The sequence below is a fragment of the Pelobates fuscus genome, chromosome 1 (genome assembly GCF_036172605.1).
Source record: "Pelobates fuscus isolate aPelFus1 chromosome 1, aPelFus1.pri, whole genome shotgun sequence".
NCBI classification, from domain to species: Eukaryota; Metazoa; Chordata; class Amphibia; order Anura; family Pelobatidae; genus Pelobates; species Pelobates fuscus.
The window spans coordinates 106,559,284-106,584,004 of NC_086317.1; the positions used below are offsets into that span (position 1 = coordinate 106,559,284).

General features: G+C 40.4%; 1 protein-coding gene across 3 annotated transcripts in view; it reads right to left on the reverse strand.

Moving 5' to 3' along the window:
- Window positions 1–24,721, reverse strand: part of TBL1X (transducin beta like 1 X-linked) — a 332,695-nt gene that overhangs the window by 18,715 nt on the left and 289,259 nt on the right. For 2 of the 3 annotated variants that reach the window (XM_063450157.1, XM_063450156.1), the window contains exons 7-13: window positions 16,415–16,556; window positions 14,051–14,129; window positions 13,182–13,279; window positions 9,869–9,929; window positions 8,338–8,459; window positions 5,271–5,345; window positions 1,058–1,185 (exon numbers count right to left, since the gene is read on the reverse strand). In XM_063450157.1, coding sequence (XP_063306227.1) covers window positions 1,058–1,185; window positions 5,271–5,345; window positions 8,338–8,459; window positions 9,869–9,929; window positions 13,182–13,279; window positions 14,051–14,129; window positions 16,415–16,556 — 705 coding nt within the window. The remainder of the gene's footprint in view (window positions 1–1,057; window positions 1,186–5,270; window positions 5,346–8,337; window positions 8,460–9,868; window positions 9,930–13,181; window positions 13,280–14,050; window positions 14,130–16,414; window positions 16,557–24,721) is intronic. The other variant, XM_063450158.1, reaches the window with a different exon arrangement.

Genomic DNA, 24,721 nt, shown 5'->3' on the forward strand with positions numbered 1-24,721 from the left:
TTTTGTCTGAATTTTCAGACTTTTTCGTATTCATTTACTATAACATAAACGAAAGTCCTACATACGAATTATATACGAAACAAAAGGGCAAATGCCGAATGCATTACCTTTTCATTTCAGTTCTTTCATTTAATAGACTCCGTGCTGCAGAAGAATTAACCCGTGTGTAAGGATATTGTGGGGGAACTTACCACCTATTCATAAGTTTTCCCCTTTATTTCGTATGTTTTATCCTTTTTCCGTTTGAGAGTACTTCATACTAACAGAATCCTTTCATCTCCCGAATGATGATCACCCCTGTACCCCATTAGATCGTTGACACCATCAACATAAGTGCAAAACCATAAGGGAAGTAATTAATAAATGCTTCCCCTGGGTTGTCGCCATTTCGTATAACCAAACACGCGGCAGACAAAAGAATGGCGGCCATCTTGTCTCTCGAACGTTGGCAGCGGTACTTGGTCATCGAGTTCCAGGAACTCTTTTTGGCTAGGCACTTGCACGAATGCCAGTAAAACTTAAACCGCAGCCCATTCTATTTCCCGACCACCTATACAAACAACGTTCAGGAGATATGAACTAATGAACAGGGGGAGCATTCGTATCCTGAAATGAAGAGATTCCCTTCCATTGCGGGAGGATTTAACTTCCCTTATATTAATATGGCGGTCATAGTGACCCCCATAGGTTTTAATGCGGGGGGGAGGAATGAACAAAAACAAATATTTTTTTTGTCAATTTAGTCCGAAAAACGAATGTTTTATGGCCGAAATTCTGAATGTACGAATGAAATTTTTATTTAGTACGAATTCATTTGTACGAAACGAAAATTTTACTGGTGCATATGTCTAGTATCACTGACTTAATGTAAGAAAAAAAACAGCAACAGCCTAATGTATCCTTTCTTGTAAGATTTCGGGTAAGATTCTTGTAAGTTTGGGGTTTTTGGGTTGACATCTCCACTTAAGGTCTGTTGCCAGTGGGATAACGTCACTATCAGGGGTGCAAAGGCAACCAAAACAGACAGATCCACTTTAAGGATATTATTTGTGCTCACCTGGCTAACATGATATTTGAGTTTGGATTGCTGGTGCCTGGACCTGTTGGACTCCATTTGATTGTGTAGATTTCTTTATTGTGGGCCTGCAGGTCATGTACACAGATGTCTTGTTTCATACTCCATATCTATCAGAAATAAATACAAACAAGGATGACACTACTTAGAATTCTAATTACAGTATTGAATATTATTATTAATTAGGTTTTTACCATAATTTTTATCAGATGATATATGTGTATCACACACAAAAAAAATATTACAATTCATTAGATCATCTTAAATAAAAACAATGTATAATTGAATAGATTTTACACTAGACCTGCTAATTGTAATTATGGACATGCAAAAATAAAAAAAATAACAATTTTGTCCATGTACTTTTGCATTTTAGTAAATTGTAAATGTACCAAAACTATAACACTTTAATGCATCTTAATATGAGTATATTTCCACCTCAGGCCTTTTGTCAAGCCTGACAAAGAGCCCAAACAAACATATATTCCTAACACTATAATCTTCTAGTCTATATTTAGATTTACCCCCCCTCCCCCCCTCCCCCCAACGGCAATAAAAAAAATTGTGGGGTGGGGGAAATAACTATTTTACAAAGTAACATGTTTCTTTTTTCCAAGTGCTCAGTTTTTATATTTTGCATACGCAGAGCAAATGGAATGATCTGCCATTTGTCATTTTAGGATTTATTCTAACACAAAGAATGTTTGGCAAGCTCATCCACAAGAGAAAAAACAAAACAAAAAAAATAAAAAAATCTTGAATAGTGCAAGGCAAAGATACATTGTTACTGAAGCCAGATGAGTTTATCCAAATTACGAGGCTTAACATTCAGAAACAAGCAACTCTTGAGGTCATATTTCAGACATTGAAAATCGTGGCTTTTTATAGGCATGAAAAGTATCTATTCATAAATACATCTGCTTCAGACATATATGTTGACTCTCTTGTCATTGAAATGTTTTTTTTCAGAATCCCATACTACAAACATTAGCTGTAACAGATTTACTACCTATCAGTACACTACAGATGGCAAAAGTGCCAACTACTTACCTTGCGTAGAATACCTTCCCCATTTATACCAGGCAATTTCCATCTGATCTTACAATTCACATGCTATTTCAGTTTTGTTTACAGTTGGCACAATTATACCTAAAAATATTGTTAAATAAACACTCAAAGCACCATAACCACAACAGTGTGCGCAGAACACAATTGTATTCACGGTTTAAAGTCTGTCCTTTTTCTTCGCCATATTGAATCCTAGAATGGGTGGGCAGGATTTATTTGAAGAGTGGGGAGGCAAACTTAAAGGAACACTATAGGGTCAGGAACACAAACATGTATTCCTGACCCTATAGTGCTAAACCCACCATTTAGGTGGTTTGCTACCCCTTAGCCCCCTTAAAACTTAATAAAACTCAAATTTAGCTTCCCCATGCATAGCGTGGAGACGCTGAACGGCAGTGCTGTCCAGGGCCGCCATCAGAAATTTTGGGGCCCCTGACAAAGCACAAGGTCTGGGCCCCCCACCCCCACCCCGCCCACGCCCTACCTAGTCCGCTGACAATGATGCAGGACTGAATGTGGTATGTATAGTGGAAGTAAATTAGAATGTGTGTAATGGATGTAGTGTTTGTGTGTATTAGATACTGTTTGTGCAGTGAATGCAGAGTGTGTGTTTGTGTAGCGGATGCAGTGTGTATAGTGAACGCAGAGTGTATTTGAGTAGTGGATGTAGTGTGTGTACAGTGATGTAGTGTGTGTTTGTGTAGTGGATGTAGTGTTTGTATGTACTAGATGAAATGTGTTTAGTGGATGCAGTGTCTGTAGTGGATGTAGTGTGTGTATTAGACGCAGTGTCTGTGTATAGTGAATGCAGAGTGTTTCAATTTGTGGTGGATGTAGTGTGTGTACTGTGAATACAGGATGTTTGTGTAGTGGATGCTGTGTGTACAATTAATGCAGAGTGTATGTTAGTGTAGTGAATGCAGAGTGTGTGTCAGTATAGTGAATCCAGAGTGTGTGCATAGTTTAGTGAATGCAGAGTGTGTGTTAGTGTGTTGTGAATGCAGAGTGTGTCAGTGTAATGAATGTAGTGTGTGTTAGTGCAGTGAATGCAGAGTGTGTGTAAATTTGTAGTGAATGCAGAGTGTGTGTTAATGTGTAGTGAATGCAGAGAGTGTGTTAGTGTATAGCAGATGCAGAGTGTGTGTGTTAGTGTAGTGAATGCAGAGTGTTAATGTGTAGCGAATGCAGAGAGTGTGTCAGTATAGTGGATGCAGTGAGTGTGTTAGTGTGTAGTGTATGCAGAGTGTATATTGTATAAGTGTATGCAGTGTGTGTATTGTATTAGTGTATGCAGTGTGTGTGTGTTGTATTAGTGTATGCAGTGTGTGTGTGTTGTATTGGTGTATGCTGTGTGTGTGTTAGTGTATGCAGTGTGTGTTGTATTAGTGTATGCAGAGTGTGTGTTGTATTAGTGTATGCAGAGTGTGTGTTGTGTTAGAGTATGCAGTGTGTGGTGTTAGTGTATGCAGTGTGTGTGTGTGTTGTGTTAGTGTATGCAGTGTGTGTGTTGTGTTACTGTATGCAGTGTGTGTGTTATGTCAGTGTATGCAGTGTGTGTGTTATGTTAGTGTATGCAGTGTGTGTTGTGTTAGTGTATGCAGAGTGTGTGTTGTGTTAGTGTATGCAGTGTGTGTGGTGTTAGTGTACGCAGTGTGTGGTGTTAGTGTATGCAGTGTGTGTGGTGTTAGTGTATGCAGTGTGTGTTGTGTTAGTGTATGTAGTGTGTGTGTGTTGTGTTAGTGTATGCAGTGTGTGTGTGTTGTGTTAGTGTATGCAGTGTGTGTGTGTTGAGTTAGTGTATGCAGTGTGTGTGTGTTGAGTTAGTGTATGCAGTGTGTTTTGTGTTAGTGTATGCAGTGTGTTTGTGTTGAGTTAGTGTATGCAGTGTGTGTGTGTTGTGTTAGTGTATGCAGTGTGTGTGTGTTGTGTTAGTGTATGCAGTGTGTGTTGTGTTAGTTTATGCAGTGTGTGTGTGTTGAGTTAGTGTATGCAGTGTATGTGTGTTGAGTTAGTGTATGCAGTGTATGTGTGTTGAGTTAGTGTATGCAGTGTGTGTTGCGTTAGTGTATGCAGTGTGTGTGTGTTGTGTTAGTGTATGCAGTGTGTGTTGTGTTAGTGTATGCAGTGTGTGTGTTGAGTTAGTGTATGCAGTGTGTGTGTTGTGTTAGTGTATGCAGTGTGTGTTGTGTTAGTGTATGCAGTGTGTGTGTTGAGTTAGTGTATGCAGTGTGTGTGTGTTGAGTTAGTGTATGCTGTGTGTGTTGTGTGTAAATGTGCAATCTGGGGGGGGAGAGGGGGAGGAAGGGGCATTTTCCCATTAATTTTATATTAATTATATGTAAATGTTTCTCCCCCCTCCCTGCTTACCTGTGTCCAGGGAGGGGGGAGATTCCATCCCTGGTGGTCCGGTGGGGGGCCCCCGGCTCCCTGTTACCGCAAAGGGGGCCCAGGCAGCACACAGCTTCTTCTCTCTTCTAATAACTCTTGCGAGACCCGGTTACCATGGCAACGTTTCGCGGGTCTCGCGAGAGTTATTAGAAGAGAGAAGAGGAGAGGCAGTCTGCTGGGCCCCCTCTGCAGTAACAGGGAGCCGGGGGCCCGCGGCTGCACACATAGATAGCGATATTCGCTATCTATGTGTGCAGAGAGGGAAAGTGGGGCCCGGGACTGCCAGAGCAGTCCGGGCCGGGCCGCCGGGCCCATGACAACCATCATGGTTGTCACCCCCTGATGGCGGCCCTGGTGCTGCCTACTGTGCAGCCCTGAGCCAGGAAGCACCTCCAGTGGCCATCTGAGGAGTGACCACTTGGAGGTTTCCCGAGGGACAATGTAAACACTGTCTTTTCTCTGAAAAGGCAGTGTTTGCATTAAAATGCCTGAAGGCAAATGATTATACTCACCAGAACAAATACATGAAGCTGTTGTTGTTCTGGTGACTATAGTGTCCCTTTAATAAAACAGGAGCAAAATCTCTAGTGAGAATGAGCATGATAGTCACATTAAATGCTCCTGCAAACCAATCATTTCACACCTTGAAACAATGAAATGCTTGTTAGAAATAAACAGGAATCTATCAATATTAATAGAAAGACATGTTTTTTAATGATGTTGTAGATTATGTTCTTGCCTTCAGAGTCATGTCGTCGGAACATGAGGCTAGGAGCATTCCTGATGGGTCCCATTTAATTGCATTTACTTCATTCTAAAAAGAAAAAAGAAGACATGGGATTCTGATTAATTAAATGAAACTCGATTCATTTTTAAGCCTTTACAAGAGTGCCAGGAAACCATAAGAGGGCAGTCATGTGCCATCGATTAAAATATCATTTTAGTTTAAAGTGCATTTTTCCAATTTGTACAGTGATCACATGTTTAATTTCAGTGTACATGTTAAATTATCTACAATTTTTTTTTCCATAAAGCATTCATATTGTATCATTTGCCAAGTTCATATTGTGTCCTTGTTTACAGTGGAACCAAGTTGGTATTTGCTTTTCAGCACAACATTTAAATACACAGTAAAACATGCAGGTAATCTAGCCAATGATCCTCATGTACATTAAACAATTATTCGTCATTTTACCTTGAGGCAGAGCATCTGCACATATCTCTACAAAACAAAACCTGCCTAAATGCAGCTTTTCAAACATTTTAACAGTGTGCATTATTGAGTATATGAAGACCATGGAAATTGATCTGGCCACAACAACCCAAATTAATTTCTAAATAATACCACAAGTATACTAAACCAGCCTTACTTTTTAAATTGGTAGCAGGAATGGATGCATGTTACAACAGAGACTTTGAAGAGATATTCTAACCTTTGAGGCACCCTGAAGTACTTTATGTGTTAAGAGCGTGTCCTCTTTTAAATTTACAAAAAGTGCAGATTTCAATAAAAAATTGGTACATTTAAAAATTAACCTGGTTACACACCCCTGGATGTCAATCAGACAACCGGTCATATTTCCTCCTGATTGTTTAGCTCGGTGTAGCTAAACTCATGAGGCAGCAATTGTCCACATCACCTGCCTTACAAAGACTTCTAATTGAGCTGTTTTGGGAAGTCTGTGATTGGACAGCCACATAAAGTCTTGGGGAAGAAGGGGAGTGCATACTTTGCAAGCTGTTTTTAGATATACCTCGATGAAAATAAATTCATAATTAAACGCATGTATGTTTTCATTTGGAGTATATCTGTTTAACAGATGTATTTATTTATTTATTTGTGTTCCATTTTGCCACACATGCACAATAGCCTCCTAATGCTATCTATTGGGTAAGCATTGGATTGGCTGAGATCATCTAGTTTGATAATGATAGCCAAAGGGGCGGAACGTGAGCGGTACCAGACCTGTGCGGTGTTGAAATAAAAGTTAGTAATCTCACCTTTCACTTCGCTGTCAGGGGAGCAGGACACCCAAACATCCCTTTCACACCTATAATGACAGCAATACATATTTGTATTCCTGTCACTGTAGTGTTTCTTTAAGCTATTTGATGAGCATGCTGCCAAACAGTACTTCATGTAGAAATAGCAAAAACAAATGTTTGAGGGCCTGGGCCAGTAAGCTCATTGGTGAGGTCATGGTAGGAATCAAAAATATCATTTAAAATGTTAGGTAATAGCTTCTTGATCCAAGCAGAGATTGAACTGCAGTTCTAGGATCAAGAAGGAATTTTTTCCTAGTTTGTTGCAGAATTGGAAGTGCTTCAGACTTGGCTTTTATGGCCTCTTTTTGGAACAACAGCAAAAACAGATGTGAGAAAGGCTGAACTTAATGGACGCATATCTCTTCTCAGCTATGTGATGTAAAAATGAGGGATCATGGCAGACGGTAGGAGCTATGCAACTATAAAGAGGTTTAATAGCACCGATTATAAATATTACAAAGATAATTTCATACGTGCATGTCCACTTCAAAAAGTAAACTGTGAAATCATACCCTAAACAAGGATCTTGTATATATACTCTAAAGTGGCATCCATAGCCGTGTGTGCCCAACTGGGTAGCAGAACAAATATAATATATGATTTCCAGCATATGATGAGTACTATGGACATTGAATATTTGCATTAAAAAAATAAGACTGAAGAGTGTAGCTTAATCACCAAAATTGCTTAAAAAGTTAAATATAGGTTCAGAAGGTGTGAAATAAATGATCCCTGCTTAAAATGTAATTAATGATACTGGATATGTCTGAGAAAGTATAAAGTAACAATCTGCAGACAAGAATAACTGAAAGTAACAGTGAATCAATCTTCCTGAAATTGTTATTTGGTCGCATGGGTGTTTCCAGAAATCTGTTCTCTTCTTCTGCCAAGATCATATTTGTCAAGCGTGGAGTGAAATAAATCAAAAGGAATTCCAAACATTTGGTCCTGATTATTAGAAAGCATCGTTTGCAAGATTCCAGTTCAATAATTCCATCAAGCGAAGACCTTTATTTAAAAGAATGGCCGTGATTCACGAATACAAAATATTTTTTTTAAAAACCTATATAAATCATAGCCCTTGGCATTTATAATCCGTTGAAATTAGAAATGTCAGGAAAGGCAAAAAAGAACCTGGCACACTTATACTCAGGACCTAAAACGCATTATTCCAGGAAGCTTATTCATTAAACAGTGAATCGCGATGAATTGAAAAACAACCAGTAAAATTCAGGTAAAATGAGACAGACCTTTTTGTATGAACTAGAGGGATTTTTCCAAATAAGCGATTTTAACCTGAATTTTCGAATTAGGCTTTCATTTATGAACAAATCCATATGGTTAGTCAAAGTTCTATAGAAAAGCTGCTAAAATGTATTTTAACTTAAATCTCAATTTTAAGTTTCAGTTTTTGATATTATTGAATATCTACAATAATTTCCTACAGCTACATATGTGTGTTAAAATGTGGTAAGCCATTCTAGCTACATATGTGTGTTAAAATGTGTTAAGCCATTCTAGCTACATATGTGTGCTAAAATGTGTGTCCTACGCTCTGTAATGTATTTGAATGTATATGTAGAACATGAAGCGGATAGGAAAAAATGTCAGCACTGTTTCATAATTGCCAGAAATAACATTTAATGTATCTGTAGAACATTCTAAGCTGTGTTTATGTGCTGTTTAAGATTTAACTGGCATGACTAGAAATAAATAATACAAAGACAAAATCTTATCACATATGTGCATAATATACTTACCGTGTGTCCTTGAAAGGTTTTGACTGGGCGGTCACAGCCAAGTCTGCATACATGAATACACATGTCTGTACTACACGAGGCAAATGTGGTATTGTTTTGCCAATCTACATCCAGAGCAGGTGCTGAGGAGACAGTCAAACACAGAAAGTATATGACTATTTTTACTTACATTCAGTGACAGACAAAGCTAAGACGAACATGTGTGTCAAACAGTATCCTCATTCATGAAACACATACCATAAGGCAATAGGAAAATCCCAACCCACACTAGCCTGTACATATATTGCATTTCTACAGCTCCCTGAGGACATACATTTACTATATTACATTTGATATGTTTGTATACAGTTTGTTGGTCAAAGGACAAATCTGTTTGCCATTGTGGAGTCAAGATCGACTTTGTTTTCCCTTTTTGTGGCACAATTGGCCGTTGTATTAAATTGGGATTTTTGCCTTTTTTTGGATCAACAGCATACACAGATGTGTTTTAAAAGGTTAAACTTAATGGGCTGGAGCCTTTTTATTTTTACCCATATTACCATGTAATACTATGCAAAGTACTCAAATAAGTAGACATCAATTTTTTTTTTTCAGAAGTCTAATCCAACAGTTCTCTTGGCACCTACGGTTATTTAAGATATTTTTATGCCAGTGCCAGTGCCACTATGTGTTTTGGCTGTGGCAAGGCAATCTCTCATACAATGTAATTAAAACATAAAAACAATAAAACACATATATAATAAATATAATGTCACTACATAATTTTTGTTTTTCAACTGTACCCGGCTTTAAAAATATCAAAGCACTATATCACAAACTGTACCCGGCTTTAAAAATATCAAAGCACTATATCACAAAACATTTTTTTCATTGTTAAAATACAGTGTGTCATCTTCTTCATGGGAGAGATTCAGGGCTCCCCTTCGTGTCTGAAGAGTATTGGTGCATGCACAACTGGGATGAATGCGCCAATCTTATGTCGCGATCATCCAATAGAATACTTCTCATACATAAGCATTGACTATTGCTTACCAATAGAATCTCTACAAATGTGCTTAATAGTGAAGTGGGGTAAATCAAGAAGCGTATTGAGTGTCAGCTTGGCTGCCATGGGTGTGCTCCCAAATTGCTTTTAATAAAGTCATTAAAGTGCAGATTTCTCTTTAAATTTGCACTATTTTAAATTTTGACAAGGAGGCATGCATCGTAAAGCACTTTTAGAGTATGGCATATTCCTTTCATTACATTTTGTTCCTATGCAAACCGAAGGGTGCGGTTTTAATAAAAATGCCTTCGTTAACCATATAAATCAGGGGTGGACCACAAATATGAGTGCTTAGGGAACACAGCTTAAAGGGACAGTGATACTTTAACTTACTTCTGGCTTGTAATAATCACATTTAGAAATGTTGAAATATATACATAAATATATAAAGTATAAAAGATGGATTAATTGTTAATGTACTTTCATCGAAGAACAAAGGCTACAATTTAACACACAATTAAAGAAGAAATGCACTTCTTTAAATACCTGAATGGAATGGAAACTGCTGCTTTGCTTCCCCTGTGTGTGCATCCCATATTATCGTCGTCTAAAGAAGAGACAAGGGGACAAAAGAAAAAAAGAGAGATAAAATAGGAGTTTTCTGCCATGCACTAAATCTACTTTCACCCCTCAAAAAAAATGGCAAATAGCTTATAGAGATTTATTATAAACCGCACAAGGTTGCATTATACAATTATGCTTTTTTTATTTTATAGGTGGATCAATTGCTACAAAGGGAATATTTTGAATAGCGTTGGGCTTGCTGAAGAGAATGAAAACTGCTATGCACAAGATTTCTCCTACATTGTATAATGGACATTTAATATCAAGAACCTTATGTAGCTTGAGGAAAAGCTAATAAGAGTTTGATGGTAACTCGATATATCCTCTGCAACCTCAGCATCTTTAAAAAAATTTTTTTAGGAAAGAATACTATTCAGTGGCCATCTAAAAACATACAAAACTAAATATATTTATGGACAAAAAAAATTAAACTGGGGCGGGGCCTGGGCATCATGGCGGCTGGCTGCAGATCGTGAAAGCTCCAACAAAGACTCCATAAATAAGCCTGTATCATAGGCAGCCAGTCTTCAAAAATCTCAGCACTCAGCTGCACCTTACCCACGGCAGACCCGAGAGCGGCTCTAACCTCCGGAGCGACCCTCCTAAAGCTATTCTTGGCGGACATTCTGCTGCAGCCCAGCATAGCAGGCAGATGGGTGAGGCTGCCGATCGCCCGCACCCTGTGGCGCAGCACCAGGTGGGACCTGCCACGAACCCTGATCTCCCCCCTCCCCGGACCGGCGGGGGTTATCCTGGTCCCCACTGGAGCTCACAGACCCCCGAGCAGCACACTGCGCACATACTCGAGGCTCACAAGGCGAAATAAAAATGGACACCGCCCATGACACGCTGCACTCTCGACTGAGCCACAGGGATAAAGAGTGGCTGGACTCTTTCAATGACAGATTTGAGGCTGTATGGGTGTCGGAATATGATGTCATTCCGGCACCTGGCATCACAAAACTGGATTTAGTGACTTGGATTTAGTGTAGAGGGGGGGACTGAGGTTTAATATAGAGGGGGGACTGGGGTTTAGTAGAGGGGGATACTGTTTTTTTTTTCTACTGTACTTTTCAAAACAAACCTACGTTTCTACGAAAATTTAAGTCTGTTTTTTTTTACGGCCCACAAAAACTTAAACCTTGTTTATTTGGCCAGTGCTAGCTTTTGAGTTTGACATGCTTGCTCTAGGATGTGTATTGTGTGCCTGCTATTACTTATGTCATTTATTTACCACGGTCTAGATAGCCTCTCCTGTGGTGAAACTACGTTATATTGTTGACATAGACAAACATGCTTAGATTGGTACCTAGTTTGTAATATCCAGCAATTTAAAAAAGAGATGTCTTTCTTGCTCAGAGTATTGCGTACCTAATCCTGTATGTCGACGTTGCCAAGCTGGCTTGCTCTGCAGTATTGTTTTTTCTCTTCTGTATAATGCTTTCATCTCAATAAAAGGAAGATTGATAAAAAAAAATGATATATATATATATATATATATATATTTATATATATATATATATATATATATATATTTTGTGACTTAGAAAAACTGACTAATGTATAAATGTATTAAATCCTGCTTAATATTATTTACTGTAAATGTATGCTAAAAGATCAATAAAGTCATCCCAACCACTTCATCACAATAAAGTGGTATGGGTGCAGTGGTCCTGTAGTTTTAACTCTGCAAGGTAAAACAGCAATGTTTACATTACATAGTAAAATGCACCTCTAGTGGCTATCTTCCTGATCCTTCCTCCTCCAGGACTGAGTCAAACCTAGTCCTGTGTCTTGCTGCTCAAAGCAGCATTTGATTGGAGGATTACGGCATTTGGTTGTGCATGCGTATCTCCATTCCAATGGCATACGGACGTCTTTAGAGGCGGAGCAGGCAGCTGAAGCGGATGAGTCTGGGCCCTGGGAAAAATGTGAGTATTTTTTATTTGCTTAATTTATTTTAAGCACAGGGTGGAGGTGGTCTCAATAACCGGAGTATTCCCTCCCCCCCCTCCCCCGCCCCCCCCCCCCCCCCCCAAAAAAAAAAATTCCCAAGGACTAAAAGATTTAGACATTTTATATTTTGGGCAATTTGTTTAGATCAACACTGTAATCAAATGCAGCGAGACCTGAAACAGTTTTAATCTCTTGCAGAAATCTCAAAATGCATCAAAATATGTTTCTGTTTCCAGTCCACATAACCTACCAAAAAAAACCTAGCCAATTGAAGTAGAAAGACAGTCAAAAACAGACCTGCCAACTTGTAGCATCTTGGACAATATGCCCACCCACAATGCAATATCATCCTGGCAGGTATTTGTGCCAGTACCATAGGCTGCTGCCATATACCCAGTGCTGTTGAAATGATGAAATATTCACTCCAAGTGTGCAGTGAGCGCAGATAAGCACGTATTTGCAGTGCACACTTTTATTGGTCCTCCCGACACAGGACAACAGAGGTGATTAGTTAAGTGACTGGGAGAATTGGGAAAAAAATATTCCATATGACACCACAGTGTGACTTGACAGGTCTGTCAGAATGTGTACTGTAGGTGGTCCAAGACAAAATTAGCATGAGAGCACAGGAGCCTACAGCCTACAAATTATATTACCCTTTACGGACAAGGAAAGCTCCACCTAAAGATCTTGGGTTTTCTGGTAGGTCACAACCATAGTGTAAAGAGAGAAGATCTTTTAACAGACGTACCCCAGACACGGCTGGTGCAAATTAAACAGAAAAATAGTGCACACAGGATGAACGATTCTTTTTTTGCACACAGCTGTCCTTGTGTTTTTCAATACCCGTGTACATTCTGTTTTTTTTGTTTTGAATAAATATACGTGGCTTCTGCTGTAAGAACAATCTTTGAGAGATTTTCCAAGGCGCCTACTTACTATAACCCTGCTATATTAACAATTAAATATGTTGAGCATTCTAGGAGACACGATTTATTGTAGTTTCTATAACAATAGGGACTATAAAAAAAAACTAATAAATGAAAATCACAATAACATTCATCAAATAAAACAAATCCAATTTACCCTGAATATAGAGTTTCAGGCTGGTTTTCAATTTGTTTTGTTCAGTACTTGACTGTGTAACATTTAAAAATAAGAACATAAGTTACAGTGTACATTGTATTGCAGAATCCCTGCTGTATTCTGACCTCAAAACATAGAAATCAAGCTAATTTAAAATGAAATGTTTAGCTTTTCTCTTCCTATAAACATGTACCTTATCAACACCAGCGCTCAGTATGTAGTTCCCTTTTTTGTTCCACTTCAATGCAAAGATGGGACCTTTATGTTGACCTAGAGTGCTTGCAAGGTTACCTGTGTGTGGGGAATAAGACAAACATTACACCAGGGTTGATATTTGTATGTGTGTCTATACATAAAGGAGAATGACAGAAAGTGATTTTTCTACCTCAACGTTACATTCGATAGATGTTTGCTGTACAGGACCATTTTTCCTTGATCTGATTTTAATAAATTATCACTTTTCAATATCAATGTGAAGCACTTAGCAAATAAAGGCATATGGCAGAAAGATCTGGGCAATTTACAAAATAAGTTTTATTTTTTTTATGATTTTGTTATGCTGTTAAAAGCCCCCACAGCCAGTTGGGGATCTACCATTTGCCCATCGTTGCAGGCTTGTATTTAACACTGAGCAGTGTTTGTATGTTTGTTGTATGTTAAGCGTAAGCATGTTTTTATATGGAGTATGTGTGTAGTGGGTGCATTTGTGCGTGGTGCTGTGTGTATGTTTAATGTACTGTTGTCATATAAAAACGGTGGGAGATGTGCTGGGATGTCTATTTTTACAATTATGCGGTAGTAAAGCATCAGGCATGAATTGCGCAAGGCATTTGCTAGCCCAACAGTGCAAGTTTGTGCATGGACTGGTGGCCTGTGCTCTTAACAGTTTCCAGGCCTATCTCTAGTATCTGAACCTGCAGATGCTGTACCTAATACACTTAATTTACTAGCTAATTTTCAAGACATAAAATCACAATTTGCAATATTTTAAACTATTTCAGAGTTTACTGGATAGTTGAAATACACACAAAAAAAACTGATCACTTTATAAGAAACACTTACATAAGTCCAACTTACCATCTTGCGTCCAAATCCGTGCAAAGCCATCATATGATCCTGTAGCTAAGAGGGTGCCATCAGCCTGTCAAAAGGTAGAAATGAACAAAAGTAAAAATGTTGGAAAATGCTTAAAACATATTTCTGAAACAGCTCATTGATTTGCCAGGTTACCAACACATGTCAAGCGATGCTTTGAAATTCCAGAAAGGAAAATTTTGAATAGTCTGTTTCATCAAGTTCCACAATGGTTTTAACTACAGTAAACAAGTAGCTGTTTTCTTGGCAAAGCAGCAGCCTTATGAGCATACAAGTTATTACGGGCATTAACAGCTTCTTGATTTCTAAGTCAAGAAAGATTTTTACTCTTTTGGTGACAGAATGTTAAAATATTTCAGATTTGTTTTTTCTATGTTGAGTCAACAGCAAAGGGATGCGTGAAAGGTTAAACTCAACAGATTTTTACAGTTACCAATAAATGAATGAATTTAAACAAAATCATCCTACTTTAAGAGTATATAAAACAAAACTACCCAAACCACCCCTTCCACTCTGTGGTACCAAATTACATTGTGTATAACGGAAAAATGACTTTAATAGATAACCGTAGCTTAATATAGACCTATTATTATGGTTAATGGAGAGTTTTGCTCTGGATGGTGGACAGGTCTATGTTTTCATTGGGGAAAACAGGGATGTGCAGTTAAAAATGCTCTGCACATATTTCTTTATGATGTTATCAACCCATTGAATCCAAAAGCTGAATACTGTATATCAGAATTTCAAACATAAGATACATTATCCAATACTTGTGTCCTTGACAGTGCCACCGCCCACCAAAGGCTACCATCCCTTCAATGGAGCTCCTTAATCCATCAAAATCCTATAAAGCATGTATGTACAATGATACAAACTAAACTACAGATGTCTTATGTTGTTATATTGTGGTATAGGGGCACGATGATCACAATGAGAAAGTGGAATGTACAATGATGCATGAAAAGGAATCGTAGCAAATCTGTAGTAAAAGAAGATGACAACATAGCATGTATTTCAATAAAGTGTCTAGAGTATGGTTGCGCTTTGTTAGAGTAGAGCTGATTTACATTTTTGGGATTGCAACAGGAGAGAGAACAGAGAAATCGGAAAAACGGCAGCATGTTGTAGTAACAAAAACCAAACAAAAAAGTTAATTAAGAAGAGCTGAGAGTCTTGGAAAATCAGAATATTTTTGATCTGGTTGTAGTTCCATTTTCAACACAAGTGGTCTTATAAACACTTATCAGAACACTGTCCCTTGCAGTTTGCCTGCGTCCACCGACACAAAGTCCTCTGCTTGATCTCTGTGCATCTCCCCTCTGTACTTTCTTTGGCCTCTTAGCATCCCTCTCCTTGATTTTTATCTTCAGAGCCACACTGTCCCGTGTTTCCCCATTGTCACCTGCTTGATCTCCCTAATGCCTCCCTGCATCCTCTTCTTTCTCGATATCTTTATATTTCTCTATTGTAGCCTGTATGAGATACCCAGAAGGCATGCTGTTCCCTGATCTACCCACTGTCCATTTTTAATAACGTGCATCTCCCCACTGCCACTTGCTTCATTTCCCCTCCTCTCCACGTTTCAATCATCCCATTGCTTGCTTTCTCTCCTTGTCAGCTACCCCCATCCAAACCTCTAGTGCTGATTGTATTTAACTACCATCCTTGTAGATAGTCAAGTTCCATACGGAAGATAGACGAAGTTATATTGGTATGTAATTCAGAAGGTGGAGCAGTGGCTACAATATAGAAAAATGTATAGATTGCAGCCACCTGTCCCACAAGGAGGAGCAGAGGTTATATGTAGGCAGAATGCAGGTGAGGCAATGTGGCAATCAAACAAGCTGTGGCATATGTCCTATAGGTTTGCCACTACTGACCTATGTAGTGCCATTAAAATAAAGCCAGTCTATCCCTAATCCATTTAATAGAATAAGAGTTATGTTATTGTTTTTACTTAACTAGAACACTTTGTATAATAGTAAAGTGCACTCCTCAATCTGGAAAACCTTTTATTGTAGACTTTGCATACATGTTAATTATTTATGTAATTTATGCATTATTCATATACAGCTTATTTGACAATGTGAAAACGCTACGCAAATTATTTTAGTCTCTTTCCCTTTCTTAATAGACTTCCAAAGAATAAAAAGTAAATCTACTTCATAAAACAATCAATACAGTACAGAGACAGGACAGTTTATTATAGCTTTTAAGTCATCTTTAAAGTTGACTAAAGGGCAGTATTTCGTTTTTTTGAAACGGAGTCATCAAAAATAAAACATCATGAGTGGCTACCGCTTAATGTATTACTGACATAAAATAACTTACATTCCAGTCCAAAGAAGTCACATCTTTGTTGCTTGGTACATCTTGTCCTCCTTCTCGTATACAATGCCTTAGAACTAGCTGAGTAGAATTACTACAGTTGTTTTCATTTAGATTCCAAATTCTTGCTGTGGAGTCTCCTGACCTTTAAATGAGAAAAAGCAACAAAACATATTTTTCAATTATAAATACATGATGTATGGGAGGTTTGCAGAGGAACGTTTGACCTATCAGTCATTGCTTGATACCAGACACCAAAGATAAATGAGAAGTAAAATGGGTGTCTTGAACCATAATATGATGTTAAACATTTAAAAACATCCCATCATTTCAAATGGAACAAAAGGAACACATTCATTTTAAAGGTGTGATTTGTGGGGTGGCCAGGGGCAGGTTGTTCCGAAAAATTTTACTTGTGAAAAGTTTGGCAAATAAAATGTAATTTAGAAAAACAAAAAAGTGTCTTATTTACACAGAATTCTTTCTAAACACATTTATTGTAGTTTAAAGACACATTGCTTTAGCATTATTGCTGAGGAGTTCTGGTATACACTTGCCTACCAAATATATGGTGCTCCTAGAAAAGAGAAACATTGGGATAGAAAAGGCAACAGATGGATTTGAGCCCAAAATAGGAACTTCCCCTCCTAAAAAGGGACACATGGATGGTATGCATTTGTTATATCTTCATAAACAACACTAAGATTCGAGCCCTTTGTAAAATAAGTTCTTAAAAGCATACCATATACACTAAAACAAGTTTAGCTTAATGAAGTAGTTTTAGAGATAACGCGTCTGCCATGTCTCTGTCATTTAGGAGTTAAATCACTTTGTTTAGGCAGCCCTAGCCACACCTCCCCTGGCTGTGACACACAGCCTCCATGAAAAAAAAAAGTTTTTATTTTATAGCAAAGTGTGTTTACTTTAGTTTTTTTTTTTTTTTTTTTACTTGCTCTTACTCGAACACAGGTGCTTGTTTTAGGCCTTAGCCTGCAATTGATAGAGCAGGAGATAAATTGTAATGTAAAAACACTGTGCAGTAAGGGAGGTTAAAAAAGTAGACCTCTTTATCAGAAGTGTGTAGGGAGGCTGTGTGAGTCACAGTCAGGGGAGGTGTGGCTACATGAATGGAAACAGTGATTTAGCTCCTAAATGGCAGAGAATTGTGCAGTGAGACTGTAGGGGCATAATCTACACATGAAAAATGCTTCATTAAAGGAATCCTATAGTTACCCAGACAACTGTATCTCAATGAAATGTTCCGTATGCAGAGTCACTGTCCTTTTAACCCTGCAATCTAAATATTGCAGTTTTCTTTTACAAACTGCAGTGTCTACATTGCAGGGTTAAATCTAACTCTAGTGGCTCTCAGTATGAAAGCCACTAGAGGCGCTTCCCCTGCTTTGACGGGGTAAAAGTCATGTGACGGGAAAGCCCCTATAGGAAGATTGATTGTGCAGCCCCCGCGGCACTTGCCAAGCATGCACATTAGGTCCATCATGATCGTCTAGGAGGAGCATTGGATTAGACCAGTGGGAAAGATGCTATGCCTTCTCTGTGACAAAGCAGTCTCAACACTGGAAAACGGTCAGTAAAACTTTATTTTTATTGCAAAGTGGCGTGACCCGTGTAGAGCTAGGGTTTGTATTCCTAATGCTATAGTGTTATACTAAGCTAAAATTGTTTTGGGGCTTCGAATGCCCCTTTATGCAAGATAAAGCATAGGTAATATCAATATGCTGCGTTGGCCACTTCTAGAGAATAATACGCATGCACGAGGATAAGTATCTATGATGTAATAGTCAAAAACAAAATGTAAACAAGCGCTGTGGTTTGTGATGGCAGCAGCATATTTCGGAAATACAAGGAATTAATAAGTAGAATATTCTTTTTAAATTCTCTTTTAGTTATTTCGGTAATTCTATACAGCTACTAACTGGATCTATATACACTCTAAAATTAATTTTAAAATTAGCAGCTAGTATTTTCTTTCCTCCAGTAACGCTATTAAAATGTTTACTAGGGTGAAAAACATGGGAAAGTAAATAATAAAAAAAAAAACCCTGATAAATGTCGGCTGCACTTTATTTTCTATGGTACCACGCATGAATATGCACGCTGGGAATCCTTTACCCATGATTCCATGTATGACATCAAGTAGCATAAAGAGGGTTATGGGATATTCCATATTTAAATTAGAGGCTACATATTTCATATTTTTATTAGATGCATTGATGCAAATACAAATAAAAAAAAAGCACAATTAAAAGCCAAACTTTTAGTTAGATATAAAAAAATATATATGCCTTTCTGTAACGAGTATATACCCCTACACGCAGGATCCAGCCTAACAGAAGACAGTACAGAGGAGAGATACGTCTACCGGACCTTAGAGTGGCCGGACTCGACGTAATAGGATAAGACAGAGTCAGGAACGATCCGAGGTCAAGGGCACAAAGAGACAGCGTAAACGAAAACTAGCCGGGGACTGGTACACAGGAATCAGCAAGCCGGCAAACAGTACAGAATAGGATAAAGCGAAAACGAAGTCAGAATACAAAGCCAAGGTCAAATACGGAGAAACACAACTGAACACAACAAGCACTAAAGGGAACTGTAGCAGAAACCACGATAGGGCAAGGAACTAAGGGAAAAGGGTAAGTATAAGTAGCCTTCAAACTAATGTGATTGGCTCCTGTCACTTCCACTCCCCCAACAGGTAAGTGTATGGGGTGATTGGCATGACAGGAGCCAATGGGAGCCTTTTTGCAATTTAGGCTCCCACTGTCTCTTTAAGAGCGCGCCCGAGATTCGCGGCGCGCTCTTAGCTGCAGACGGGACACGTGACCGCTTCTCGCGGTCACTGCCCGCCTTCCTGTCTGAACAGTCAGACGAGCCGCGCGCGGCTCGTGCAGCTGCAGGACCGCGCGCGGCTTGAAGAGAGGACCGCGTCCGGCCCCCGGATAAGGTAAGTACCGCTACAGTACCCCCCCCTGAGGACACGCCCTCCGGGCGGGCAGGACCAGGCCTGGCAGGAAAACGCGAATGGAAAGAACGTACAAGGCGGGGAGCATGAACAGCATCCGCAGAAATCCAACTGCGCTCCTCAGGCCCATAACCCTTCCAATGTACCAAGTACTGAAGCCGACCCCTAAGAAAACGAGAGTCAATAACAGCAGATACTTCGAACTCCTCATGACCCTCCACAGAGACAGGAGGGGGAGGGGGAGTATGCCGGGTATAGCGGTTGCGTACGTAAGGCTTCAACAAAGAGGTGTGAAATACATTGGGTATACGCAGATTCTTAGGCAGACCCAAGGCATAAGAAACGGGATTAACCTTATGTATAATGCGATAAGGACCAATGAAGCGGGGAGCCAATTTCATAGAAGGCACCCGGAGGCGAATATTCCGTGTGGAAAGCAAAACCCTGTCCCCCACAACATAGGAAGGAGCCGCTCTGCGATGCTTGTCAGCCTGAGCCTTCTGGCGGGCAGCAGAGTCCACCAAAGAACGCTGAACCTGCTCCCAAGTATTACGCAAACCAGCCAAATGCTCATCCAGAACTGGCATGCCCTGTGAGGAGAATGCAGCCGGAAGAACAACGGGATGCTGGCCATAGACGACGTAAAAAGGGCTTTTGCCGGAAGAATCATGAGTGGCATTATTCCGAGCAAATTCAGCCCAAGGAAGCAGGTCAGACCAATTGTCCTGATGGTGAGACACAAAACAACGGAGGTACTGCTCAAGAGACTGGTTGGCACGTTCAGCAGCTCCATTAGACTGGGGATGGTAAGCGGAAGAAAATGAGAGGGAAATACCCATCTCCGAACAAAAGGCTTTCCAGAACCTGGAAACAAATTGGCTACCCCTATCGGATACAATAGATAAGGGAATACCATGTAATCGAAACACTTCTCTAGCGAAGATAAGAGCCAATTCCTTGGAAGTGGGCAACTTGCGAAGAGACACAAAGTGAGCCATTTTGGAAAACCGATCTACTATCATTAGGATGACTGTGTTACCATTCGAAGGGGGTAATTCAACAATAAAATCCATTGATAGATTAGACCAAGGTCTCTCGGGAACGGGCAACGGATGCAACAGCCCACAAGGAACTCTACGAGAAGTTTTCATACATGCACAAGTAGTACAAGCACTTATATAGTCAGTAACATCCTTACGTAAGGTATCCCACCAGAAATACCGAGAAACGGCTGACACTGTTTTGGAAATACCAGGATGTCCAGCAGTCTTAGTATCGTGATAAAGTGACAGAATATCCCGTCTCTCGGGAATGTCAACGAACAATTTATCATTAGGCCTCTCGCTGGGTGCCATGCCTTGTTTCGCTTGTATGGCCTGCAAGAGGGACGAGGAAATAGACAATATAGTAGTTGCTATTATCCTGTCTGGGGGAATGACAGGAGTGACATCAATCTCCTGTTTGTCAATAGTCTCGAATTGTCTGGACAGAGCGTCCGCTTTGGTGTTCCGGTCACCTGGCCTATAGGTGATTATATAATTAAAATGAGACAAGAACAGTGACCACCTAGCCTGCCTTGAAGACAATCTTTTAGCTTCGCTAAGGTAGGATAGGTTCTTATGATCTGTAAATATGAGAATAGGATCCTTAGTTCCTTCTAGCAAATGTCTCCATTCTTTGAGTGCTAAAATGATAGCAAGGAGTTCGCGATTACCCACATCATAATTCCTCTCTGCCTTGGACATTTGTTTAGAAAAGAAGCCACAAGGATGCAATGGCTTGTCAGGAGACTCTCTTTGGGATAAGACAGCACCTACCCCTATATCGGAAGCATCAACCTCAAGTATATATGGCAATGAGGGGACAGGATGCTGTAAAATAGGGGCAGAGGCGAACGTAGTTTTAAGAAAGTCAAAAGCCTGAAGTGCCTCAGTAGACCAGACACGTGTATTGCCATCCTTTTTAGTCATACGAGTAATAGGCGCTACTATAGACGAAAAACCTTTGATAAAACGTCTATAATAATTAGAGAAACCCAGAAAACGCTGGATGGCTTTCAGACCTTGCGGCAGAGGCCATTCTATGACTGCAGCGAGCTTCTGGGGATCCATCCGAAAACCCTCGGCGGAAATCAAATACCCTAGAAACTGGACCTCGGACTGGTCGAATAGACATTTTTCTAATTTGCAATAAAGACCATTAGCAAGAAGGGTCTTCAGAACTGTAGTAACATGTCTGTGATGAGCGTGAATGTCAGTAGAATATATTAAAATGTCATCCAAGTACACAATAACAAATGAGTGAATAAAGTCCCTTAAGACATCATTAATAAATTCTTGGAACACTGCTGGGGCATTGCAAAGCCCAAATGGCATGACGGTATACTCATAATGACCTGACCGAGTGTTAAAGGCTGTCTTCCATTCGTGGTCCTTTTTAATACGTATCAAATTGTATGCTCCCCTAAGATCTAATTTGGTGAATACCGTAGCATGTTTGAGCCTGTCAAACAATTCTGTTATTAGAGGTATAGGGTAAGCATTTTTGATGGTGATCTTGTTAAGACCTCTATAATCAATGCAAGGTCTTAAATCACCTTCTTTCTTTGATACAAAGAAGAACCCCGCTCCAGCCGGAGAAGAGGATCTTCTAATAAATCCCTTGTCTAATGACTCTTTAATGTACTCCTCCATGACACGGTTTTCTTGAACCGATAGGGGGTACACCCTGCCCTTAGGAGGTATAGTACCAGGCAACAAATCAATAGCACAATCGTAGGGTCTGTGAGGCGGTAATTTGTCAGCCTCTCTTTTATCAAAGACAGTCTTTAAAGTTAAATACTGAGAGGGTATTGTCGTAGATAAAGGAGGAACAGTAGGAACGTTAATAGAATTCACAGGCGTGACTTCAATAGTACATGACTCATGGCAGGCTTCACTCCATGATTTTATCTGCCCTGTCTCCCAGTCAAAAATGGGATTGTGGGCACGTAACCATGGATACCCTAACACCAACTGTGAAGAGGGAGAGGTGATGACCTGGAACCGAATGGTTTCATAGTGTAGAACCCCTGTGTACATGTGTAGCGGTGTAGTCTCGTGAGTAACAACAGGAGATATCAATGGTCTACCATCTATGGCCTCAACGGCCAAGGGTATCTCCTTCTCTCTGATGGGAATATTGTTTCTCTTTACAAAACCAGAGTCTATAAAGTTCTCGGCTGCCCCAGAATCAACCAGGGCGTCTATGTTTTCAACTATACAACTCTCTCCCATATGTAAAGAAACAGGGAGAAGCAGTCGGTTAGGAGGCAATGTAGGAGACTTAGAAATCACACCCAAGGCCAGTCCCCTATAAGGTCTTAGGTGCGAGAGTTTTCCGGGAGCAGAGGACACTCCTTTACCATATGGTCTCTCTTACCACAATATAGGCAGAGTCCCTCCCTTCTCCTATGTAATTTCTCAGTATCTGAGAGTTTGGCAACCCCTAATTGCATAGGTTCCTCTTCAGATACTTTAACACTCTCCGGTATATTAACTCTGGGTTGAATAGGTGTAACAAAACGTCTATTCCTGTTCTTAGTATAGATCCTGTCACGAATCCTATTATCTATATCGATGAGGTAGTCAATAAGGTCCTCTAAGGCAATAGGAAGCTCCTTAGCTGCTACCTCATCCAATATAGAGTCTGATAAACCTTCCATGAAGGCCGTAGTTAACCCATTATTGGTCCAATCGACCTGTGAGGCAAGGGTACGAAACTGTATAGCGTAATCAGCCACAGACCTAGAACCCTGTTTAACCCTCATTAATGCTCTAGCGGCATTCTTAGACCTTTTCATAGTATCAAAAGTTCTGCGAAAAGCTGTTAGGAAACTGTGAAAGTTATGCACCATAGGTCCATTAGCCTCCCAAATAGGGTTTGCCCATTCAAGTGCTTTGTCGGTAAGTTGGTGCATAAATAACCCAACTTTAGACCTCTCTGTGGGAAATGAACGTGGATACATTTCAAAATGAAACTCTATTTGGTTAATGAACCCTCTGCATGTCTTAGAATCCCCTCCATACCTAGGAGGAGGCGTTAAATGTGCTGTAGCGTTAGGCATAGTCGATACTTCAGGAAGCAGGGGTGCAGGAGGGTTAGGTGCGGTTGCTGGAATGGTTCTAGCTAAGAGCGTCTGGAGAGCCTGAGCTATTTGATCCATACGGTGATCCTGCTCTACAAATCTAGCCTCATGGGTCGCCATCTGTTGAGCTAAATCTGCGGGGTCCATGGCCCTATCGTAATGTAACGAGTATATACCCCTACACGCAGGATCCAGCCTAACAGAAGACAGTACAGAGGAGAGATACGTCTACCGGACCTTAGAGTGGCCGGACTCGACGTAATAGGATAAGACAGAGTCAGGAACGATCCGAGGTCAAGGGCACAAAGAGACAGCGTAAACGAAAACTAGCCGGGGACTGGTACACAGGAATCAGCAAGCCGGCAAACAGTACAGAATAGGATAAAGCGAAAACGAAGTCAGAATACAAAGCCAAGGTCAAATACGGAGAAACACAACTGAACACAACAAGCACTAAAGGGAACTGTAGCAGAAACCACGATAGGGCAAGGAACTAAGGGAAAAGGGTAAGTATAAGTAGCCTTCAAACTAATGTGATTGGCTCCTGTCACTTCCACTCCCCCAACAGGTAAGTGTATGGGGTGATTGGCATGACAGGAGCCAATGGGAGCCTTTTTGCAATTTAGGCTCCCACTGTCTCTTTAAGAGCGCGCCCGAGATTCGCGGCGCGCTCTTAGCTGCAGACGGGACACGTGACCGCTTCTCGCGGTCACTGCCCGCCTTCCTGTCTGAACAGTCAGACGAGCCGCGCGCGGCTCGTGCAGCCGCAGGACCGCGCGCGGCTTGAAGAGAGGACCGCGTCCGGCCCCCGGATAAGGTAAGTACCGCTACAGTACCCCCCCATGAGGACACGCCCTCCGGGCGGGCAGGACCAGGCCTGGCAGGAAAACGCGAATGGAAAGAACGTACAAGGCGGGGAGCATGAACAGCATCCGCAGAAATCCAACTGCGCTCCTCAGGCCCATAACCCTTCCAATGTACCAAGTACTGAAGCCGACCCCTAAGAAAACGAGAGTCAATAACAGCAGATACTTCGAACTCCTCATGACCCTCCACAGAGACAGGAGGGGGAGGGGGAGTATGCCGGGTATAGCGGTTGCGTACGTAAGGCTTCAACAAAGAGGTGTGAAATACATTGGGTATACGCAGATTCTTAGGCAGACCCAAGGCATAAGAAACGGGATTAACCTTATGTATA